Genomic DNA, 19,776 nt, shown 5'->3' with positions numbered 1-19,776 from the left:
CACGTGAGGGTGAGTGCAGGAGGCCGGCGCCGCGCTTCCCCTCCGTTCCTCGTTGGGAGCGAGAGGGGAGGAGCCTGGAGTTTGCTGTTGAGCAGGAGGGCCGCGCCGCGCTTCCCCTCCGTCCGGGAGCCGGTGCAGGGCGGCGCACGTGAGGGTGATGGTGCGGCTGGGGATGTTGCGGGGCGTCCGGGTTTGGGTGAGGTGGGGGGAGGGGGGAGAGAGTGAGGGGCACCGGGAGAGGGGGGGGGTGGAAGGTGAGCTGCGGTCCGGCTGACGGGGGAGAGTGAGGCCAAGCAAGGTCAAACCTCAACACTGTGTGTGTGTGTGTGTGTTGGTCAGAGGCGCACATGGTCACGGTGTGAGGAGAGTGTGCGTGTGTGTCTCTCCTCCCTGCCTGGCCCGCAGGCCAATGAGCTGTCCAGCAGACATACACACACAAACTTTATTTGAGACATATATATAGATATAGTTTTGTAGCTTAGAATAAAAATAGTTCGTTTGACAAAATGTGCATACATTATTTGTAATTCAACAACATGGGTCATTATTTGGGATTGGGGGGGTGTGAATACTTCTGTAAACCACTGTATGTGGGTATGTGTGGCACAGTCAGACTGTCCCTCTCCCCCTCACCTGCAGGACTCTCCCGTCAGAGGTGCCCAGGTACCCGATGGTCAGTCCTTCCTGGGATGTGACATACACGGATGTGAAGAGCACCCCATCCATGCGCCCGTTAAATAAATCCACGCGGTACAAGGGCAGGTCCACGAGCGTGGGGACATTCCAACAGCTGCGGTCAGGTACAGGGGCCGACAGGTTCATCTGGGGTCAAAAATCAGGTCTCCAAATTAAAGGTCAAGCCGACAAGGGTCAGAGGTAAAAAGGTCAGGCAGTTCCTGCCTCCTCGTTTCACTGTTCCGGGTCCCCCCTCCCCTCCTGTCCTGCGCCCCTACCCTCCTGGCTCAGGCCCCCTTGTCCCCCCTCCTGGCTCAGGCCCGCTTGTCCCCCCTCCTCTCCCGGGCCCCCACCCTCCTCTCCCGGGCCCCTGTACATCAGACGTAAATCTGGGCTTTTAAGGGACACGCAGGAGAGTTTATTATAGAAGAGTAAATAGCAACCAGTCTGAACCGTTCCCTCCCCCCACCCAAGAAATCCATATACTGATAGCGTCCTCTTCCGCACCGTCCCCCCCTCATCCTCCTCTGCACCATCACCCCCTATCCTCCTCCATACCGTCACCTCCCCCTCCACACCCTGTCATCTCCCACTCTACACCTTGTCACCCTCCTCCTCCTCTGTGACCTTCCCCTCCCCCTCTTCACCCTCCTCCACCTCACCCTCACCCTTCCACTTCACCCTCACCCTCCTCCTCTTCACCCTCACCCTCCTCCTCTTCATCCTCACCCTCCTCTTCACCCTCCTCCTCACCCTCCCCCCTCCTCTTCACCCTCACCCTCCTCCTCTTCACCCTCACCCTCCTCCTCTTCATCCTCACCCTCCTCTTCACCCTCCTCCTCACCCTCCCCCCTCCTCTTCACCCTCCGCACCCTCATCCCCTCTCCTCCGTCACCCTCATCCCCTCTCATCCGTCACCCTCATCCCCTCTCATCCGTCACCCTCCCCTCCTCCTCCGCACACCTGTCACCCCCCCTTCTCCATAGCCTGTGCCCCCCCCCTCACATTATAGGGGCAGTACATCTGAGGCTGGAAGTAGTGTAGCCCCCTTAGCTGCCGCTCGGACTCCATGTTACTGCAGCACTTTTTCATCCCGTCATCAATGGACTTGTCAATGAGGTTGAGCGGGAAGGCGCAGAGCGCTGACATCCTGCTGGGACGAATGCTCTGTGGGTCGCTCTGCGCAAAGGCTGCGAACAGCACAAGGTCTGCAGAGTTCAATCCCAGTTCCCCCGCCAACGAATCTCCCACAGGGGCCACATGCGCTGCCTGCAGGATGTTGAAGTTCTCATATCGCATCTGCGGCTCCGCGCTCCGCCGCCGGCGCTTTGGTTCAAACCGGCACTCGAGAACCAGCTCCCGGTAACTGAGAGGAGGGAGAGGAGAGGAGGGGTAGAGAGAGTGAGGGGTATAGACAAAGAGCGAGGGGGAGCATAGAGAGAGAGCGAGGGGGAGCATAGAGAGAGAGCGAGGGGGAGCATAGAGAGAGAGCAAGGGGGGTGTAAAGAGAGAGAGAGCGAGGGGGGCGTAGAGAGAGAGAGAGAGCGATGGGGGCATAGAAAAAGAGCAAGGGGGGCCGTAGAGAGAGAGCGGGAGGGGGCGTAGAGAGAGCGGGGGGTGTAGAGAGAGCGAGGGGGGGGCGTAGAGAGAAAGAGAGCGAGGGGGCGTAGAGAGCGCGAGGGTGGGCGTAGAGAGAGAGCAAGGGGGGTGTAAAAAGAGAGAGAGCGAGGGGGGCGTAGAGAGAGAGAGAGCGATGGGGGCATAGAAAAAGAGCAAGGGGGGCCGTAGAGAGAGAGCGGGAGGGGGCGTAGAGAGAGCGGGGGTTGTAGAGAGAGCGAGGGGGGGCGTAGAGAGAAAGAGAGCGAGGGGGCGTAGAGAGAGCGAGGGTGGGCGTAGAGAGAGAGCGAGGGTGGGCGTAGAGAGAGAGCGAGGGTGGGCGTAGAGAGGGAGAGCGAGGGTGGGCGTAGAGAGAGAGAGAGCGAAGGTGGGCGTAGAGAGAGAGCGCGAGGGTGGGCGTAGAGAGAGAGAGAGAGGGTGGGCGTAGAGAGAGAGAGAGCGAGGGGGCAGAGAGAGCGAGGGGGGCGTAGAGAGGGAGCGGGGGGATAGAGGGAGTGGAAGGGTAGAGGGAGTGGGGAGGTAGAGAGAGGGAGTGGGGGGGTAGAGAGAGAGAGGGAGTGGGGGGGTAGAGAGAAAGGGAGTGGGGGGGTAGAGAGAAAGGGAGTGGGGGGGTAGAGAGAAAGGGAGTGGGGGGGTAGAGAGAAAGGGAGTGGGGGGTAGAGAGAGAGGGAGTGGTGGGGTAGAGAGAGGGAGTGGGGGGGTAGAGAGAGGGAGTGGGGGGGTAGAGAGAGAGGGAGTGGGGGGTAGTGAGAGAGGGAGTGGAGGAGTAGAGAGGGAGCGGGGGGATAGAGAGAGAGGGAGCAGGGGGTAGTAGAGAGAGAGCGAGGGGGGGTAGTAGAGAGAGCGAGGGGGGGCGTAGAGAGAGCGAGGGAGGGCATAGAGAGAGAGCGAGGGGGAGCATAGAGAGAGAGAGCGAGGGGGAGCATAGAGAGAGAGCGCGAGCGAGGGGGGCATAGAGAGAGAGCGAGGGGGGGTGTAGAGAGAGAGAGCGAGGGGGCGTAGAAAGAGAGAGCGAGGGGGCGTAGAAAAAGAGCAAGGGGGGCCGTAGAGAGAGAGCGCGGGGGGGGGGGGTCATGGGAGAGGGGGTTTGGCCCGGTATTGAAGGGGTTACACCCCATTTGGCCACCCCCTGCTCTCACGTGGGAAGCAAGGGGTTAACTGGACTGCGGTTAAGTAAGGTGTTTTTACCATGCTTCAGCAACCAACTGTATATTGCTGGTAGAGACAGCTACCCCATGTCTGGAGCATTGGGTGTGAAATATAGCACCTGTGACAAACGTTCTCTACACAGGAGGCCCATCTTCAAAGCATTTCTTGACAAGGGGTTTTATGGGGGCCAGGGGTGCGGCTACACCAGGAGATATCAGAATGAGTGACCTTATTAAATATAAGAATATCATGAGATGTCCTCGGCTGAACATGCTAAAAGCTACATGTGTGTATCCGTGGGACCGAGTTGCAAATAATGATTACAGACACATGATGTCTAGCAGGTACTAAGAGACAGATATGAATATCTCTCTTAATTTTAGTATTACACGGTAATATTTAGTCTCATTGGGAGTGTCATGCGTGCCGGAATGTATTAATATGTCTCACGTGCCAGTAAGTACTTCTGAACTGAAGTAATGAAGTTATTTAGATAGGAAAAGCAGTTTTTAAACGTCCTGGGGTGGGAGGAGTTTTACTCTGGGGAAGACTGTCAACCTCACCACTGATTTATGACAGGGGCTGGGTTTAGGTTGTGTTCAATGGGAAATAACTGTATTTAAGGCTGGGCAAGTGTGGGAGGGGGGCTGAGGAAATAAGCCTGATTAGAATAACCTGATTAGAATAATACCCACCCAGTGGGCAGGTATTACGGTGCCCTCAGGTGAGGTGGCAAGGAGAGATTGGGTGCAGGTAATTGTTCTCCAATGGCCTACACTCAATAGTAAGGTATAGACTGGAGATTGCATATAAACCAGTGCCCAGCCTATACTCTGTGTCTTTTGTGTCATTCTGAGATTGCTGCATGAACTGCTAATCAAGATTTCTGATTATTTCATCATTCCAATTCTAAGTAAGTGCATATTTTGTCTGTTATTTGTATATCTCGTGTGTTCACCTTTTTCAAGGAATAAATTATATTTTATCATATCTAGTCGTGTTCAGTTCAACCCAGGTATTTTGCTGTTTATATTATATCTTGTCATAAAGTTACCGTGACAGGGGACGTAGAGAGAGCGGGGGGGGGGGGCGTAGAGAGAGCAAGGGGGGCGTAGAGAGAGAGAGAGCGAGGGTGGGCGTAGAGAGAGCGTAGAGAGAGAGCGAGGGTGAGCGTAGAGAGAGAGAGCGAGGGGGCAGAGAGAGCGAGGGGGCGTAGAGAGGGAGCGGGGGATAGAGAGAGTGGAGGGGTAGAGAGGGAGTGGGGAGGTAGCGAAAGGGAGTGGGGAGGTAGAGAGAGGGAGTGGGGAGGTAGAGAGAGGGAGTGGGGAGGTAGAGAGAGGGAGTGGGGAGGTAGAGAGAGGGAGTGGGGAGGTAGAGAGAGAGGGAGTGGGCGGGTAGAGAGAGAGGGAGTGGGGGGGTAGAGAGAGAGGGAGTGGGGGGTAGAGAGAGGGAGTGGGGGGGTAGAGAGAAAGGGAGGTGGGGGGTAGAGAGAGAGGGAGTGGTGGGGGTAGAGAGGGAGTGGGGGGGTAGAGAGAGAGGGAGTGGGGGGTAGAGAGGGAGCGGGGGGGTAGAGAGGGAGCAGGGGGTAGTAGAGAGAGAGAGCGAGGGGGGTAGTAGAGAGAGCGAGGGGGGAGTGGAGAGAGAGCGAGGGGGGGCATGGAGAGAGCGAGGTGGGGCGTAGAGAGAGCGAGGGGGGGCGTAAAGAGAGAGCGAGGGGGCGTAGAGAGAGAGCGAGGGGAGTGCGTAGAGAGAGCGAGGGGGGCGTAGAGAGAGAGCGAGGGGGGTGTAGAGAGCGAGGGAGGCGTAGAGAGAGAGCGAGGGGGGGCATAGAGAGAGAGCGAGGGGGGGCGTAGAGAGAGAGCGAGGGGGGCGTAGAGAGAGAGCGAGGGGGGGCGTAGAGAGGGAGTGGGGGGTAGACAGAGGGAGTGGGGGGGTAGAGAGAGGGAGTGGGGGGTAGAGAGAGAGGGAGTGTGTAGAGAGAGGGTAGAGTTAGAGGGAGTGGGGGTAGATAGAGGGAGTTGGGGGGTAGAGAGAGAGGGAGTGGGGGTAGAGAGAGAGGGAGTGGGGGGTAGAGAGAGAGGGAGTGGGGAGTAGAGAGAGAGGGGGTGGGGGGGAGCAGAGAGAGAGGGAGTGGGGGGGAGTAGAGAGAGGGAGTGGGGGGGAGTAGAGAGAGAGGGAGTGGGGGGGAGTAGAGAGAGAGGGAGTGGGGGGGAGTAGAGAGAGGGAGTGGGGGGGTAGAGAGAGGGAGTGGGGGGGAGTAGAGAGAGAGGGAGTGGGGGGGAGTAGAGGGAGGGGGAGTATGGGGGTAAAGAGAGGGAGGGGTAGGGGAGAGAGGGAGGGGTAGGGGGAGAGAGTGGGGCACAGGATTGGTAAGCATACCCAAGCTTATCGCCTCTGCTCAGATCCCCATGGACCCCCCCCCCCCTCCTCCTCCTACCTCCCACCATCTCCCACTCCTCTTACCTCCTCATCTCCTCCTCCTTGGCGCTCAGGCGCACCACCCTGCTGTGATAGGCTGTGCCCCCCGGCTCCTCTAGCTGCACCGTCAGGAAGTAGACAAAATCCTCAGTGCGGAAGGTGTGCAGATAGCGGATGGGGTAGGAGTCCCTGAACTGGGGGAGAACCGTCAGCGAGTGAAACCCGTCCGCGAAGCCGTCCTCAGTGGCGAGCAGGCGCCGGACCGACACAGACGCCGGACTGTAACTTCCAGCCACGCGGGAATCCACTGACGAGGCCAGGTAGAAATAAACCGTGTGTCCCCGGGTCACCACTGTGAGAAGGGTCCCCAGTGGGCTGGACATACAGTCCCGGCACAGGAGGGGGGTGTTCGCCTGCTTGTCGAACAGACACTTGGAGTCGGCGATCTTGGCGCCCGTGAGCTGGTGCAGGAAGCAGAGTCCGCGGAGAGAGGAGCCGCAGCTGTACAAGATGTCCTCTTCTGGGTCCAGTACAAGGACTCGGCTCTCTGTGTCCTCGGGCTGGTCCGGGCGGGCACTGCCCATCGAGCACTGGGAGCACTGGGAGCACTGGGAGCTGTTGGTAGGTCCAGTGGTGACGCTCTGCAGGTTTCGCAGGTCGGAGCCGTGCAGAACTTGCAGGTGGTTGGTGATGGCCACGAAGACCAAGGGCTCCTGCCCATCCTTGGAGATCAGGTTTTGAATGGGTCCCGGGGCCACATAGTTAGGTAGATCGTACCGGACGGTGGGGTCCAGAGAGGAGCTGCGGGGTTCGTCTGGGCACTGCCAGGGGTATACCAGGTGACCCAGGAAGAGGAGGAAGAGGGGCAGGAGAAGGGGGGAGAGGCTGCCCATCATGGGGGAGGTGAATGGCACACTTTCTGACTTCAACCCAGCGCGGGGCACAGTGACACAAGGAGGGCGTCTATAATATGGGACCTGGAGAGAAAGGGAGAATGTGAGGAGCAGAATGTCCTGCCCTAGAGGTGCCATGCTGTGTATCTGTGCCAGTCCTGCCCTAGCAGTGCAAGGAGTGTACCTGCACAGGTCCTGTACTACAGTTGCCAGGCTCTGTATCTGTGCCAGTCCTGTCCTAGAAGTAGGTGCCAGGCTCTAAATCCCTGCGCCAATCCAGTCCTAAGACAGTGACTCCCTTTTGCTCTGATTTATTTAACAATGAGTTGCTGGAAGTGGTGGAGAGGGTGCTTGCGGGTCTGGCAGTACGGGCCTAGTTTATGGGGGGTTAAATAGACCCGTCGGTGGCGGCAGTTGGGGGGTACAGTAAGTGCTTGTTCTTGCCAGACGGGGCTCGGGCTGATAAAGCCCAGGGGTGTGAAGAGTGGACGGGGTGATCTGAACATGACTTGATCTGACCGTGACTCCCTGCATCAATCCAGTCCTAAACTGGACAGTTAAAGTTTATAGGGCACTAGTCCCAATGATCAGGGCTCAGTGACAAGTAGACTTGTAGGAATGAAAAATAATATTCACTAGTGTTGGGGGATGATCAATCAATGAAAACTGCGTGAGACTCAAGCAAAGCCTGTATAGATAAAGTAGGTCTGTATACAAGTCTCTATGACAAGCTGACTGTCCTCTATATATACCATAATGGGCACATCAGCTAAATCAATGAAACAAACAGTATCCACAGCTAGAACATGATTGAATATAAAACACAGGCAGAGTACTCACAAATGCAGCAATGCAATCCCCTTTGTATGCGTGCATCACGCCAGAAGCAGGAAGAAAGGCGGTCCGTGGGGTCCAGAAGCGGAGCACAGCTGCGGTGAAGAAAACGGGGGCTACAAACCAGCAGGAACATTAAAAACCTTTATTGTGTGATGGTGGGGGGTCAGAACAACTCTGACGCGTTTCGGGACGAATCCCTTTGTCAAAGAGTTAGTTCGTGTCTGCCCGAGGTGTCTCATATGTACCCGTTGTCCCGCCCCCAACTGTGACGTCACTGAGTAGAAATGTGGCGCGAAAAACTCCGCGATCAATGGGATTGGTTAGTACCATCAGCCAGTAGTATCCCCGGCTAATAGTGCGTCTCACAAGTCGGTAATGATTGCGGGAGAATGGGAAACAAATGGACAAGTAAGGGAAACATACATAATGGGGAGAAGTGACATAATAAAAACAAAAGCAAAATGACAGCAATATTATGCTGAAGTAAAAGTTAAAAACACGAGCGAAATGCATAACATTACAATGGAAGAAACATATGTGTCTAAAAGGACATTTAAAGTATCATAATTTCAGTTCTAATTGGACAGATTGAGATATATTGTAAGATACATTTAGTATAGCCAATAAGCTTAGATAGTATATTAGCGCATATCTAAATAGGTAGCACAAATCACTTAATAATGCTGATCAACATTCTCTAATGATAACATGATTAATTAGTGAGGGAATACAAGTATCAATAGAATACTCTCTCTCAATGCAATAGAATGTTGTTTTTTGGTCCAAGACAAATGGCATAATGGCTAGGGAGTGTTAAAAATATAGATCAAAAATAATAATAACTAAAAATTTATAAAGGCCTTAAAGCTAAGTCAAAACTAAGTCAAAACCAAACCATAATGATTCACATTGAATTTGTATAAGACATGACTTAAATAGACATAATGCTGAAGACAAAACTCAAGCTATTAATTGGGAAATATAGAAAATTATAAACATGTATAGAAATGATAAAAAATGCTTCAACTCCCAGTCTAGATTCATGCCCCTGGGTGCCAAAGTCCCAAGGGCATAGATCCAGTACATCTCCCTCTGATTTAAAAGAGATTCTCTGTCACCCCCTCTAGTATTCAAAGATATATGCTCAATGGCACTAAAGGTAAGATTTTGTAATGCACCAGATGGACAGTGCATAAAATGGCGGGCTACCGGGAATCTCTCATCTTTGTTCTTAATGCTCCTTACATGTTCGCCAATTCTTTCTCTGAGCATGCGTATGGTTCTGCCCACATAGCCACTGCCACATGAGCATCTCACTAAATATACAATAAACTTTGTATTGCATGTCATGAATGATCGTAGATTGTGTTTTTGTTTGGTATGAATATCTGTAATATACTTAATGGGCCATGCATATCTGCATATTCTACAACTGCCACAGATATAGAAGCCTTTGGGAATATTGGATCCATAGTCTTTCTTGGAACTAAACAGACTAGGGGAGATTTTGTTGCCTATTGTCTTGGCCCTTCTAAACACTATTTTAGGATGACTACTTGTACATTTATCCAAATCTCTGTCCAGCTTGAGTATATCCCAATGTCTGGATAAAATAGTTCTGATTTGTGATGCTTGTTTAGAAACGGTAGTGATAAACAGTGGTTGGTCATTAGTTTGTTCTTTCTTAAATTGTGATTTATTTTTACTTGTACTGTATTTTTTTGAAGAAATTTCATTCAATAAAATAGTCCTATCTGTATGTAATGCATTGTCAAAGGCTAATTTAATATCCTTATCACTGTATCCCCTGTTCTTGAATCTCTCAGATAAGAGTTCAGATTGAGTCAGGAATGCTTGTTCAGTAGAGCAGACCCTCCTCAATCTTAAAAATTGTCCTTTTGGGATTCCTCTGATGAGAGGTCTAGGGTGCGAGCTATTCGCTCTAAGTAAGGAATTCTGACTATTTTCCTTCTGGAAAAGGTCAGTTTGAATCTTAAGGTTTGTATCAATATATAAATGAAGGTCGAGATAATCTATTTCAGTGTCATTAAAATTATGCGTAAATTTTAAATTAAATGAATTTATATTCAGATATTCAAAGAATTCAAATAGTGTTAGTGTATCACCAGACCAAATAAATAATAAGTCGTCTATATAGCGACGATAAAACATAATATGATTCCTAAAGGGATTGGTTTCACCGAAAATGTGTGTCATTTCCCAAAAGCCCATAAAGAGGTTGGCGTATGAAGGTGCAAATGATGTCCCCATGGCCGTACCATGTGTCTGTAAATAATAAGTGTGATCAAAGAGAAAGTAGTTGTGTTGTAAGAGAAACATGACTGAATCAAGAATAAAAGTGCTTTGTGCCAAGTGAATATTGGAGTGATTGAGATAATAACTAATTGCTTGCGTGCCTAGAGTGTGATCAATAATAGTGTATAACGAGGTCACATCAAGTGTGACCCAAAGAAAAGAATGTGTCCAAGTGATCTTTTGAATATCTGTAAGTAAATCCGATGAATCCTTTAAATAAGAAGGAAGGGTTTGCAGTAGGGGCTGTAAAAATTGATCCACGTACCTAGATAAACCATCTCCCAAAGATCCAATGCTCTATATAATGGGTCTACCAGGAGGGTTGGTGGGGGGTCAGAACAACTCTGACGCGTTTCGGGAAGAAACCCTTTGTCAAAGAGTTCGTTCGTGTCTGCCCGAGGTGTCTCATATGTACCCGTTGTCCCGCCCCCAACTGTGACGTCACTGAGTAGAAATTTGGCGCGAAAAACTCCGCGATCAATGGGATTGGTTAGTACCATCAGCCAGTAATTTTAGAATAAATCTATGTTTTGTCCCTCTTTCAACAAGGGACCACACATAGAGACATTCGAAAAATTAGTGGAGAAAGATCTTCAGACGTTAGCCAGAGGTTTCTCTTTTTCTGCTCCTACACATGGTAATCTTTCTAAAGAGGAAAGAGGACACTTAAATTCCCTGACTAAAAGAGGAGACATTATAATAAAAAGTGCGGACAAGGGAGGATCAACAGTTGTCATGAATGTAGAAATGTACCACAATGAAGCTTTGAGACAATTAAATAACCAACAGGCTTATTGTAAACTAGAGAAGAATCCCACAGCTCTTTATCTCATTGAAATTAAAGAACTTATAGACATGGGTAGCGAAATTGGAGTACTCACCAAACGAGAATCTATGTTTTTATTCAATCCTTTTCCCACAGTACCTATTTTTCACCATCTCCCAAAGGTCCATAAGTCTCTGGTCAACCCTCCTGGTAGACCCATTATATCGAGCATTGGGTCTTTGGGAGATGGTTTATCTAGGCACGTGGATCAATTTTTACAGCCCCTACTGCAAACCCTTCCTTCTTATTTAAAGGATTCATCGGATTTACTTACAGATATTCAAAAGATCACTTGGACACATTCTTTTCTTTGGGTCACACTTGATGTGACCTCGTTATACACTATTATTGATCACACTCTAGGCACGCAAGCAATTAGTTATTATCTCAATCACTCCAATATTCACTTGGCACAAAGCACTTTTATTCTTGATTCAGTCATGTTTCTCTTACAACACAACTACTTTCTCTTTGATCACACTTATTATTTACAGACACAGGGTACGGCCATGGGGACATCATTTGCACCTTCGTACGCCAACCTCTTTATGGGCTTTTGGGAAATGACACACATTTTCGGTGAAACCAATCCCTTTAGGAATCATATTATGTTTTATCGTCGCTATATAGACGACTTATTATTTATTTGGTCTGGTGATACACTAACACTATTTGAATTCTTTGAATATCTGAATATAAATTCATTTAATTTAAAATTTACGCATAATTTTAATGACACTGAAATAGATTATCTCGACCTTCATTTATATATTGATACAAACCTTAAGATTCAAACTGACCTTTTCCAGAAGGAAAATAGTCAGAATTCCTTACTTAGAGCGAATAGCTCGCACCCTAGACCTCTCATCAGAGGAATCCCAAAAGGACAATTTTTAAGATTGAGGAGGGTCTGCTCTACTGAACAAGCATTCCTGACTCAATCTGAACTCTTATCTGAGAGATTCAAGAACAGGGGATACAGTGATAAGGATATTAAATTAGCCTTTGACAATGCATTACATACAGATAGGACTATTTTATTGAATGAAATTTCTTCAAAAAAATACAGTACAAGTAAAAATAAATCACAATTTAAGAAAGAACAAACTAATGACCAACCACTGTTTATCACTACCTTTTCTAAACAAGCATCACAAATCAGAACTATTTTATCCAGACATTGGGGTATACTCAAGCTGGACAGAGATTTGGATAAATGTACAAGTAGTCATCCAAAAATAGTGTTTAGAAGGGCCAAGACAATAGGCAACAAAATCTCCCCTAGTCTGTTTAGATCCAAGAAAGACTATGGATCCAATATTCCCAAATGCTTCTATATCTGTGGCAGTTGTAGAATATGCAGATATGCATTGCCTATTAAGTATATTACAGATATTCATACCAAACAAAAACACAAACTACGATCATTCATGACATGCAATACAAAGTTTATTGTATATTTAGTGAGATGCTCATGTGGCAGCGGCTATGTGGGCAGAACCATACGCATGCTCAGATAAAGAATTGGTGAACATGTAAGGAGCATTAAGAACAAAGATGAGAGATTCCCGGTAGCCCTCCATTTTATGCACTGTCCATCTGGTGCATTACAAAATCTTACCTTTAGTGCCATTGAGCATATATATTTGAATACTAGAGGGGGTGACAGAGAATCTCTTTTAAATCAGAGGGAGATGTATTGGATCTATGCCCTTGGGACTTTGGCACCCAGGGGCATGAATCTAGACTGGGAGTTGAAGCATTTTTTATCATTTCTATATATGTTTATAATTTTCTATATTTCCCAATTAATAGCTTGAGTTTTGTCTTCAGCATTATGTCTATTTAAGTCATGTCTTATACAAATTCAATGTGAATCATTATGGTTTGGTTTTGACTTAGTTTTGAATTAGCTTTAAGGCCTTTATAAATTTTTAGTTATTATTATTTTTGATCTATATTTTTAACACTTCCTAGCCATTATGCCATTTGTCTTGGACCAAAAAACAACATTCTATTGCATTGTGAGAGAATATTCTATTGATACTTGTATTCCCTCACTAATTAATCATGTTATCATTAGAGAATGTTGATCAGCATTATTAAGTGATTTGTGCTACCTATTTAGATATGCGCTAATATACTATCTAAGCTTATTGGCTATACTAAATGTATCTTACAATATATCTCAATCTGTCCAATTAGAACTGAAATTATGATACTTTAAATGTCCTTTTAGACACATATGTCTCTTCCATTGTAATGTTATGCATTTCGCTCGTGTTTTTAACTTTTACTTCAGCATAATATTGCTGTCATTTTGCTTTTGTTTTTATTATGTCACTTCTCCCCATTATGTATGTTTCCCTTACTTGTCCATTTGTTTCCCATTCTCCCGCAATCATTACCGACTTGTGAGACGCACTATTAGCCGGGGATACTACTGGCTGATGGTACTAACCAATCCCATTGATCGCGGAGTTTTTCGCGCCAAATTTCTACTCAGTGACGTCACAGTTGGGGGCGGGACAACGGGTACATATGAGACACCTCGGGCAGACACGAACTAACTCTTTGACAAAGGGATTCGTCACGAAACGCGTCAGAGTTGTTCTGACCCCCCACCATCACACAATAAAGGTTTTTAATGTTCCTGCTGGTTTGTAGCCCCCGTTTTCTTCACCGCAGCTGTGCTCCGCTTCTGGACCCCACGGACTGCCTATCTTAACTGGACAGTGACTCCCTTTTACAGCCAATAAGCTCTATGTGCCAGTGCGGGGGGAAGCAGGCTCGGTGTGCTAGTGCGGGGGGGGCGGGCGGGCTCGGTGTGCCAGTGCGGGGCTCAGGCTACGCATGCAGGTGAGGGGGGCAGCTCGTGTTAGTGTGTGGATGGCTCAGGCTCTATCTGAGAGTGGGGGTGGCTCGGGATGTGCGTGCGACACCCCGCCTCTGCGCGTGCGACACCCCGCCTCTGCGTGTGCGACACTAACGGCTCTGCGCGTGTGACACTAACAGCTCTGCGTGTGACACCCCGGCTCTGCGTGTGTGACACTAACAGCTCTGCGTATGTGACACTAACAGCTCTGCGTGTGTGACACTAACAGCTCTGCGTATGTGACACTAACAGCTCTGCGTGTGTGACACTAACAGTTCTGCGTGTGACACCCCGGCTCTGCGTGTGTGACACTAACGGCTCTGCGTGTGTGACACTAACGGCTCTGCGTGTGTGACACTAACGGCTCTGCGTGTGTGACACTAACAGCTCTGCGTGTGACACCCCGGCTCTGCGTGCGACACCCCGTGCTTGTTACTATACAGATGTGCGCAGTGGTGGGTGTTCTAGTTTAGATTCTCTAGACGATGTTTACACAAACTGGGGTCAGAAATAAATACAAACAGAGACCTGTTAACCCCTCGCGGATCCCAGCACGACGTCTGCCCAGGAAGCAGCAATATATGCGAGTGCCATATTGCCCTGCTCGTCATCCCGTCACACCCTACACAAGCCCCTAATTCCACTTCCAGTTACCTGCCCTTTTAACCTGTTGTCTGCCAGGAGGGCTAACAGCCCAATGAACCTTTCCCTTAACACAGGGGTTCTCAACTCCAGTCCTCGAGACCCCCCAAACAGGTCAGGTTTTGAGGATATCCCTGCTTCAGCACAAGTAGTGCAGTCGAAGACAGAGGCACTGATAGAGCCACCTGTGCTGAAGCAGGGATATCCTTAAAACCTGACCTGTTGAGGACGATCTTGAGGACTGGAATTGGCCACCCCTGATTTAATCATCAAACCTTCGCTCACTGACGGGGGTTTCATTTCCTCTGGCTGCACCCTTTTGTCCGAGTTTGCACAGGCAAAGCCCCCCTTATCTTTACTGGTTCACTGATAAGGACAGGGTGGCATAAGAGGAGAGAAAACACTTGATTGACAAACACCATTAGCGTCCGCAAGCCAATGCGAGTTGCAATCAATTTACAGAGAAACAGAAGCTGCCAAATCTTGGCTTTTAGCACACTTACATTTGTTTAAAGAAGATCGTTATCAAACGGTTGTTTGTTTGTTTTTAGCCGGCTAAGTGGGATTGCACCTTTAAGAACATTGGGGACAGCTTGCCTTGCTCCTGTGTATCTCGCTTGTCTGACAGGCAGGGCGGTAACACGGGGAATTTTTATTCTCATTGGAATGTTTATTAGAACCCAGCAGATTATTTCCTCTTTTAGTAATGTTTCCCGATACCAGGCGCATGCAGGGGAAGGAGACATGTACCAGGAGCACGCGGGGGGACACATATACCAGGAGCACGCAGGGGAAGGAGACACGTACCAGGAGCACGCGGGGGGACACATATACCAGGAGCACGCAGGGGAAGGAGACATATACCAGGAGCACGCGGGGGGACACATATACCAGGAGCACGTGGGGGGACACATATACCAGGCGCACGTGGGGGGACACATATACCAGGAGCACGCAGGGGAAGGAGACATATACCAGGAGCACGTGGGGGGACACATATACCAGGAGCACGCGGGGGGACACATATACCAGGAGCACGTGGGGGGGGACATATACCAGGCGCACGTGGGGGGACACATATACCAGGAGCACACGGGGGGACACATATACCAGGAGCACACGGGGGGACACATATACCAGGAGCACGCGGGGGGACACATATACCAGGAGCACGCGGGGGGACACATATACCAGGAGCACGCGGGGGGACACATATACCAGGAGCACGCAGGGGAAGGAGACATATACCAGGAGCATGTGGGGGGACACATATACCAGGAGCACGCGGGGGGACACATATACCAGGAGCACGTGGGGGGACACATATACCAGGCGCACGTGGGGGGACACATATACCAGGAGCACGCGGGGGGACACATATACCAGGAGCACGCGGGGGGACACATATACCAGGAGCACGCGGGGGGACACATATACCAGGCGCACGCGTGGGGACACATATACCAGGAGTACGCGGGGGGACACATATACCAGGAGTACGCGGGGGGACACATATACCAGGAGCACGCGTGGGGACACATATACCAGGAGCACGCGTGGGGACACATATACCAGGAGCACGCGTGGGGACGACATATACCAGGAGCACGCGGGGGGACACATATACCAGGAGCATGTGGGGGGGGGGCACATATACCAGGAGCACGTGGGGGGGGGCACATATACCAGGCGCGGGCAGGGGGAGGAGACATACCAGGTACACACAGGGACGACGACGACATATACCAGCACCAGGTGTGGGGGGGACGACGACATATACCAGCACCAGGTGCGGGGGGGGGCGACATATACCAGCACCAGGTGCGGGGGGGTACGACATATACCAGCACCAGGTGCGTGGGGGGGACATATACCAGCACCAGGTGCGTGGGGGGGGACATATACCAGCACCAGGTGCATGGGGGGGAAACACATATACCAACACCAGGTGCGTGGGGGGACACATATACCAGCACCAGGTGCGTGAGGGGAGCACACATATACCAGCACCAGGTGCGTGAGGGGGGCACACATATGCCAGCACCTGGTGCACGGGGGGGGGGGGGGGGGGGTGGGACATATACCAGCAACAGGTGCGTGGCGGGGGGCAGATACTGTACCAGGCACATGGGGACACATACTAGAGACTGGGTTATTCTGCTCTCTGGAGCCAGGTGAGCACACACAAGGCGCACTATGCCCGAGCGCTTTCACTTCGGGGAGTCGCGCTCTTTACTTTGTCACCTGCAGCTGGATTCTCTTCCTGCATTCCAGGGCGATGACCCGAGCACACGGGAACATGCCGAATCCTGTGCCCCCAGGGACACGCAATGTGCACGTCTGCGCCACGCCTCGCTCATGCCTTAACCCCTTTCATACCAGAGGGTCCAGCACCACAATCTGTGTATATCTATATACAAACACACACGTGATGGGGCTGAGAATAATGTCTTTGTATACAGTGCTGACAGTATACGCAGATTCACAGAACTACACACCCAATTTTGCCAGCACAATGAGTTCTGTCCCACAGAGCTTACAATCTAATTTTGGCACAGTGAGATCATGTGACTTGCCCATGGTCACCAGGTCCCAACCCCTGTACTGTTTATTCCTCACTCTGATCCGATTCTGGAACCGGCGCTGTTCAGAGTTACGGGCCAAAATGGTGAATTTCAAAACCCAATGTAAAGTCGTGGCAGCGGAGGCTTTACGTGGTTTAGGCCGCGCGTATAGTGCCGGTGACGGAACGGGTGACGTCACCTGTCGCCGCTAGCTAAAGTTATATTTCGCTTTGCGGCGGCGGCGGCGCGGGCGTACTGGCATTTGATCGCATGAGGTGACAGCCCTTAAAAAATCAAATATTCCCGGCTTCCAAAGTCCACGACGTCGCATTGTCGCCGTCGCGCTTACTATAAGTGCACGCAATGTATTTGTTTTTGGGCGACGTCGCCCGTCGCGGGCACTATACGCGCGGCCTAAGTGCTCTCACCTAGGTGCGGATTCAGTGGTCAGCCAGGCAGCCACATAGCTGCCAGCTAGTTCCAGGTCAGTGGTGTGAATGACCCAGACCTTGCATTTCTGATTGCTGGAGTGAGGCCGACCGGGATCTCCGGACACGTATGTGACACGTATGTGACACGCAGGGTCACGGAGCGCTGGACTTGTACTGTTGGAAGCACTGTTTTTAAGGGAGAAAAGTAATGTACAGAATACACAGGTGTACACGCCTACAACATACCAACAACTCTCCCTAACACGCTCTCCTCTTCTCCCCTATAACCCTCCTTGTCCCCTATAACTGTCCTTCTCCCTCTCTATAACACACTCCCCTTCTACCTCAAACTCTGGCTGGTCTTCCCTCTCTTTGCTCTCCTCCCTTTGCATAACTCTTTCTCCCCAGGCCTTTCCCCTCTCTCTCTCTCCCTCTCGACTGCAGCAGATAATGCTTCCCTGACCAGCTTACAATATAACATTTAGCAGAAGCATTAGATTGTATGCTCTGTGGCCGAGCGATGCACTCTATAGTTCTAAACCTCTGCATATAGCGTTCACCCGCCCCCCCCCCCCCCAGCCATGCGCACAGCGCTGTGTACTAAGGGCATGAGCGTAAACATAGGAAGGAGTGCCAGACCCGCAGAGCTAATTACATACTAATGACCAGTCTGAATCCCATCTGGTTTTACAGCACGCGCATTATATAATCCTCCCTGATATTGCACAAGCTTGGGATCATGTCTCCAAGACGCGCACAGTATCACTACTTTCTTATCTCTGCCGCTGGGTCAATGCATTTAACTAAAATCAGAAGCGGACTAAAAGAAATACATATGTATAAACATACACAGCCCTTTTAGGGTTAACCCAGAGAGAACAGATTAACCCCGCAGCTGCCAGAGGGAACTGCAACTCGGACTCCTCGGTTCCCAGACAGGAGTTTGGGAAACAGACTTTACCCTAATAGAGCGTATTCTGCTGGGAATAGTACACTTATCTTTAACCACTCTCTCCAGGGTACACAGAATAAGCAGCAGCGTCTTGTGTATTACCGCCTAAAGACAAGTACAGAGTATGACCACACTCCAAAAGCTAACGCAGGTGCCCAGAGCCCTTTAACCCCTTAGAATCAAAGTATTGATACTCCTTATTGCAGGGGTGCTCAACTCTAGTCCTCATGACACCCCCCCCCCCCCCCCCAACAGGTTCGGTTTTCAGGACATCCCTGCTTCAGCACAGGTGGCTCAATCAGATACTCAGTCCTTAAAACCTGACCTGTGGGGGGGCTTGAGGACTGGAGTTTAGAACCCCTGGCCATAATGGGTGAGGATTAGGCGGCTATTACTGTGGGGCCAAAGCGGGCACGAAGCATATAGGGCATGGCTATGAGGCCATTATAGAGGGCCCCCGGAGAACTGGCACTGCAGAAAAGTACTGACACACCTGCGACAGGTATTTTATCAGTAATACTTTGAGCTGTTTAGGAGAAGGAACGGCTCAGAGTGGCACTGAGTTTAAAGCAGGGGGACGTTGTTCTATTCCTTGTGACCTTGTGCAAGTCACCTTATCTCCCTGTGCATAGATTGTCAGCTCCACGGGGCAGGGACCTGTGTCTGCAAAATGTCCCTGTAAAGTGCTTCGTAAAACTAGCAGCGCTATACAAGAACATGCTATTATTATTATTTAATCGTAGGCCCCTGTGGAAAGTAATGTCCGGTGTTCCTCCTGTTAGATTAATCCTTTCGTGCACGCTGTCCTCCGCAAGAAATAGGCTCCCGGAAATATATGGCGCAAATGGATCTGCCCCGCAGAGCTGGCAATCTAAGCAGACGGAGATGGAATGTCTGTGTCCCGGTCTCACCTGTGCAGTCCGTGTTACTCTGTCCTCTCTCTGCAGATCCCACTGGGGGAATGTGTCCAGGGGGGAAGGAATTCAGTCTCACGCCCCCCCCCTCTCTCTCGCTCTCTCTCTCTCTCTCTCTCTCTCTCTCTCTCTCCAGGGGAGACTGGAACTTCAGGTCGGACCAGGGAAGGGGTCTCAGGAAGAGGGAAGGAGTCTCAGGAAGAGGGAGGGGGTCTCAGGAAGGAGGCGGGAGGGGGTCTTGCGGCTCTTGTATTAGGAGAGCATGTGAAGGGCAGAGCGGAGGAGGATTAGAGATTTCAGCAGCTCCACCCTACTTCACAAGCAGCAAGTAATTGCACAATCTGGCAGATACAGAACAGCAACGTGACGTAGCGTGTATTAAACACGCGTGTGTGTATATACTGTAGAAGGAGCGGCTCAGTGAGTAAAGACACTGTCTGGCACTGAATTTGAAGCATGGGAGCCTGGTTCAATTCCTGATGTCGGCTCCTTGTCATCTTGGATAAGTCACTTTATCTCCCTGTGCCTCAGGCACCAAAAACATAGATTGTAAGCTCTACGGGGCAGGGACTGTGTCTGCAAAATGTCTCTGTAAAGCGCTACATAAAACTAGCAGCGCTATACAAGAACATGCTATTATTATTATTATATACACCTACTGCTGTTC

The 19,776-nt window shown here is 50.3% G+C and overlaps 1 protein-coding gene across 3 annotated transcripts in view; it reads right to left on the bottom strand.

The window, feature by feature from the left end:
* Window positions 1–19,437, bottom strand: part of LOC142468055 (macrophage-stimulating protein receptor-like) — a 45,138-nt gene extending 25,701 nt beyond the window's left edge. The window contains exons 1-5 of one of the 3 annotated variants that reach the window (XM_075574137.1): window positions 19,107–19,437; window positions 7,593–7,702; window positions 5,905–6,836; window positions 1,681–2,041; window positions 634–822 (exon numbers count right to left, since the gene is read on the bottom strand). In XM_075574137.1, coding sequence (XP_075430252.1) covers window positions 634–822; window positions 1,681–2,041; window positions 5,905–6,836; window positions 7,593–7,628 — 1,518 coding nt within the window. In that variant the 5' untranslated portion in view covers window positions 7,629–7,702; window positions 19,107–19,437. Of the gene's footprint in view, window positions 1–633; window positions 823–1,680; window positions 2,042–5,904; window positions 6,837–7,592; window positions 7,703–17,240; window positions 17,717–19,106 lie in introns of those variants that run through there. The other 2 variants (XM_075574138.1, XM_075574139.1) reach the window with 2 other exon arrangements.
* Window positions 19,438–19,776: the final 339 nt, after the last annotated feature.

This window comes from Ascaphus truei, chromosome 17 (assembly GCF_040206685.1).
Source record: "Ascaphus truei isolate aAscTru1 chromosome 17, aAscTru1.hap1, whole genome shotgun sequence".
Taxonomy (NCBI): Eukaryota; Metazoa; Chordata; class Amphibia; order Anura; family Ascaphidae; genus Ascaphus; species Ascaphus truei.
Note: the sequence above shows the minus strand (reverse complement) of the source record. Positions and strands in the feature narration are given on the sequence as shown.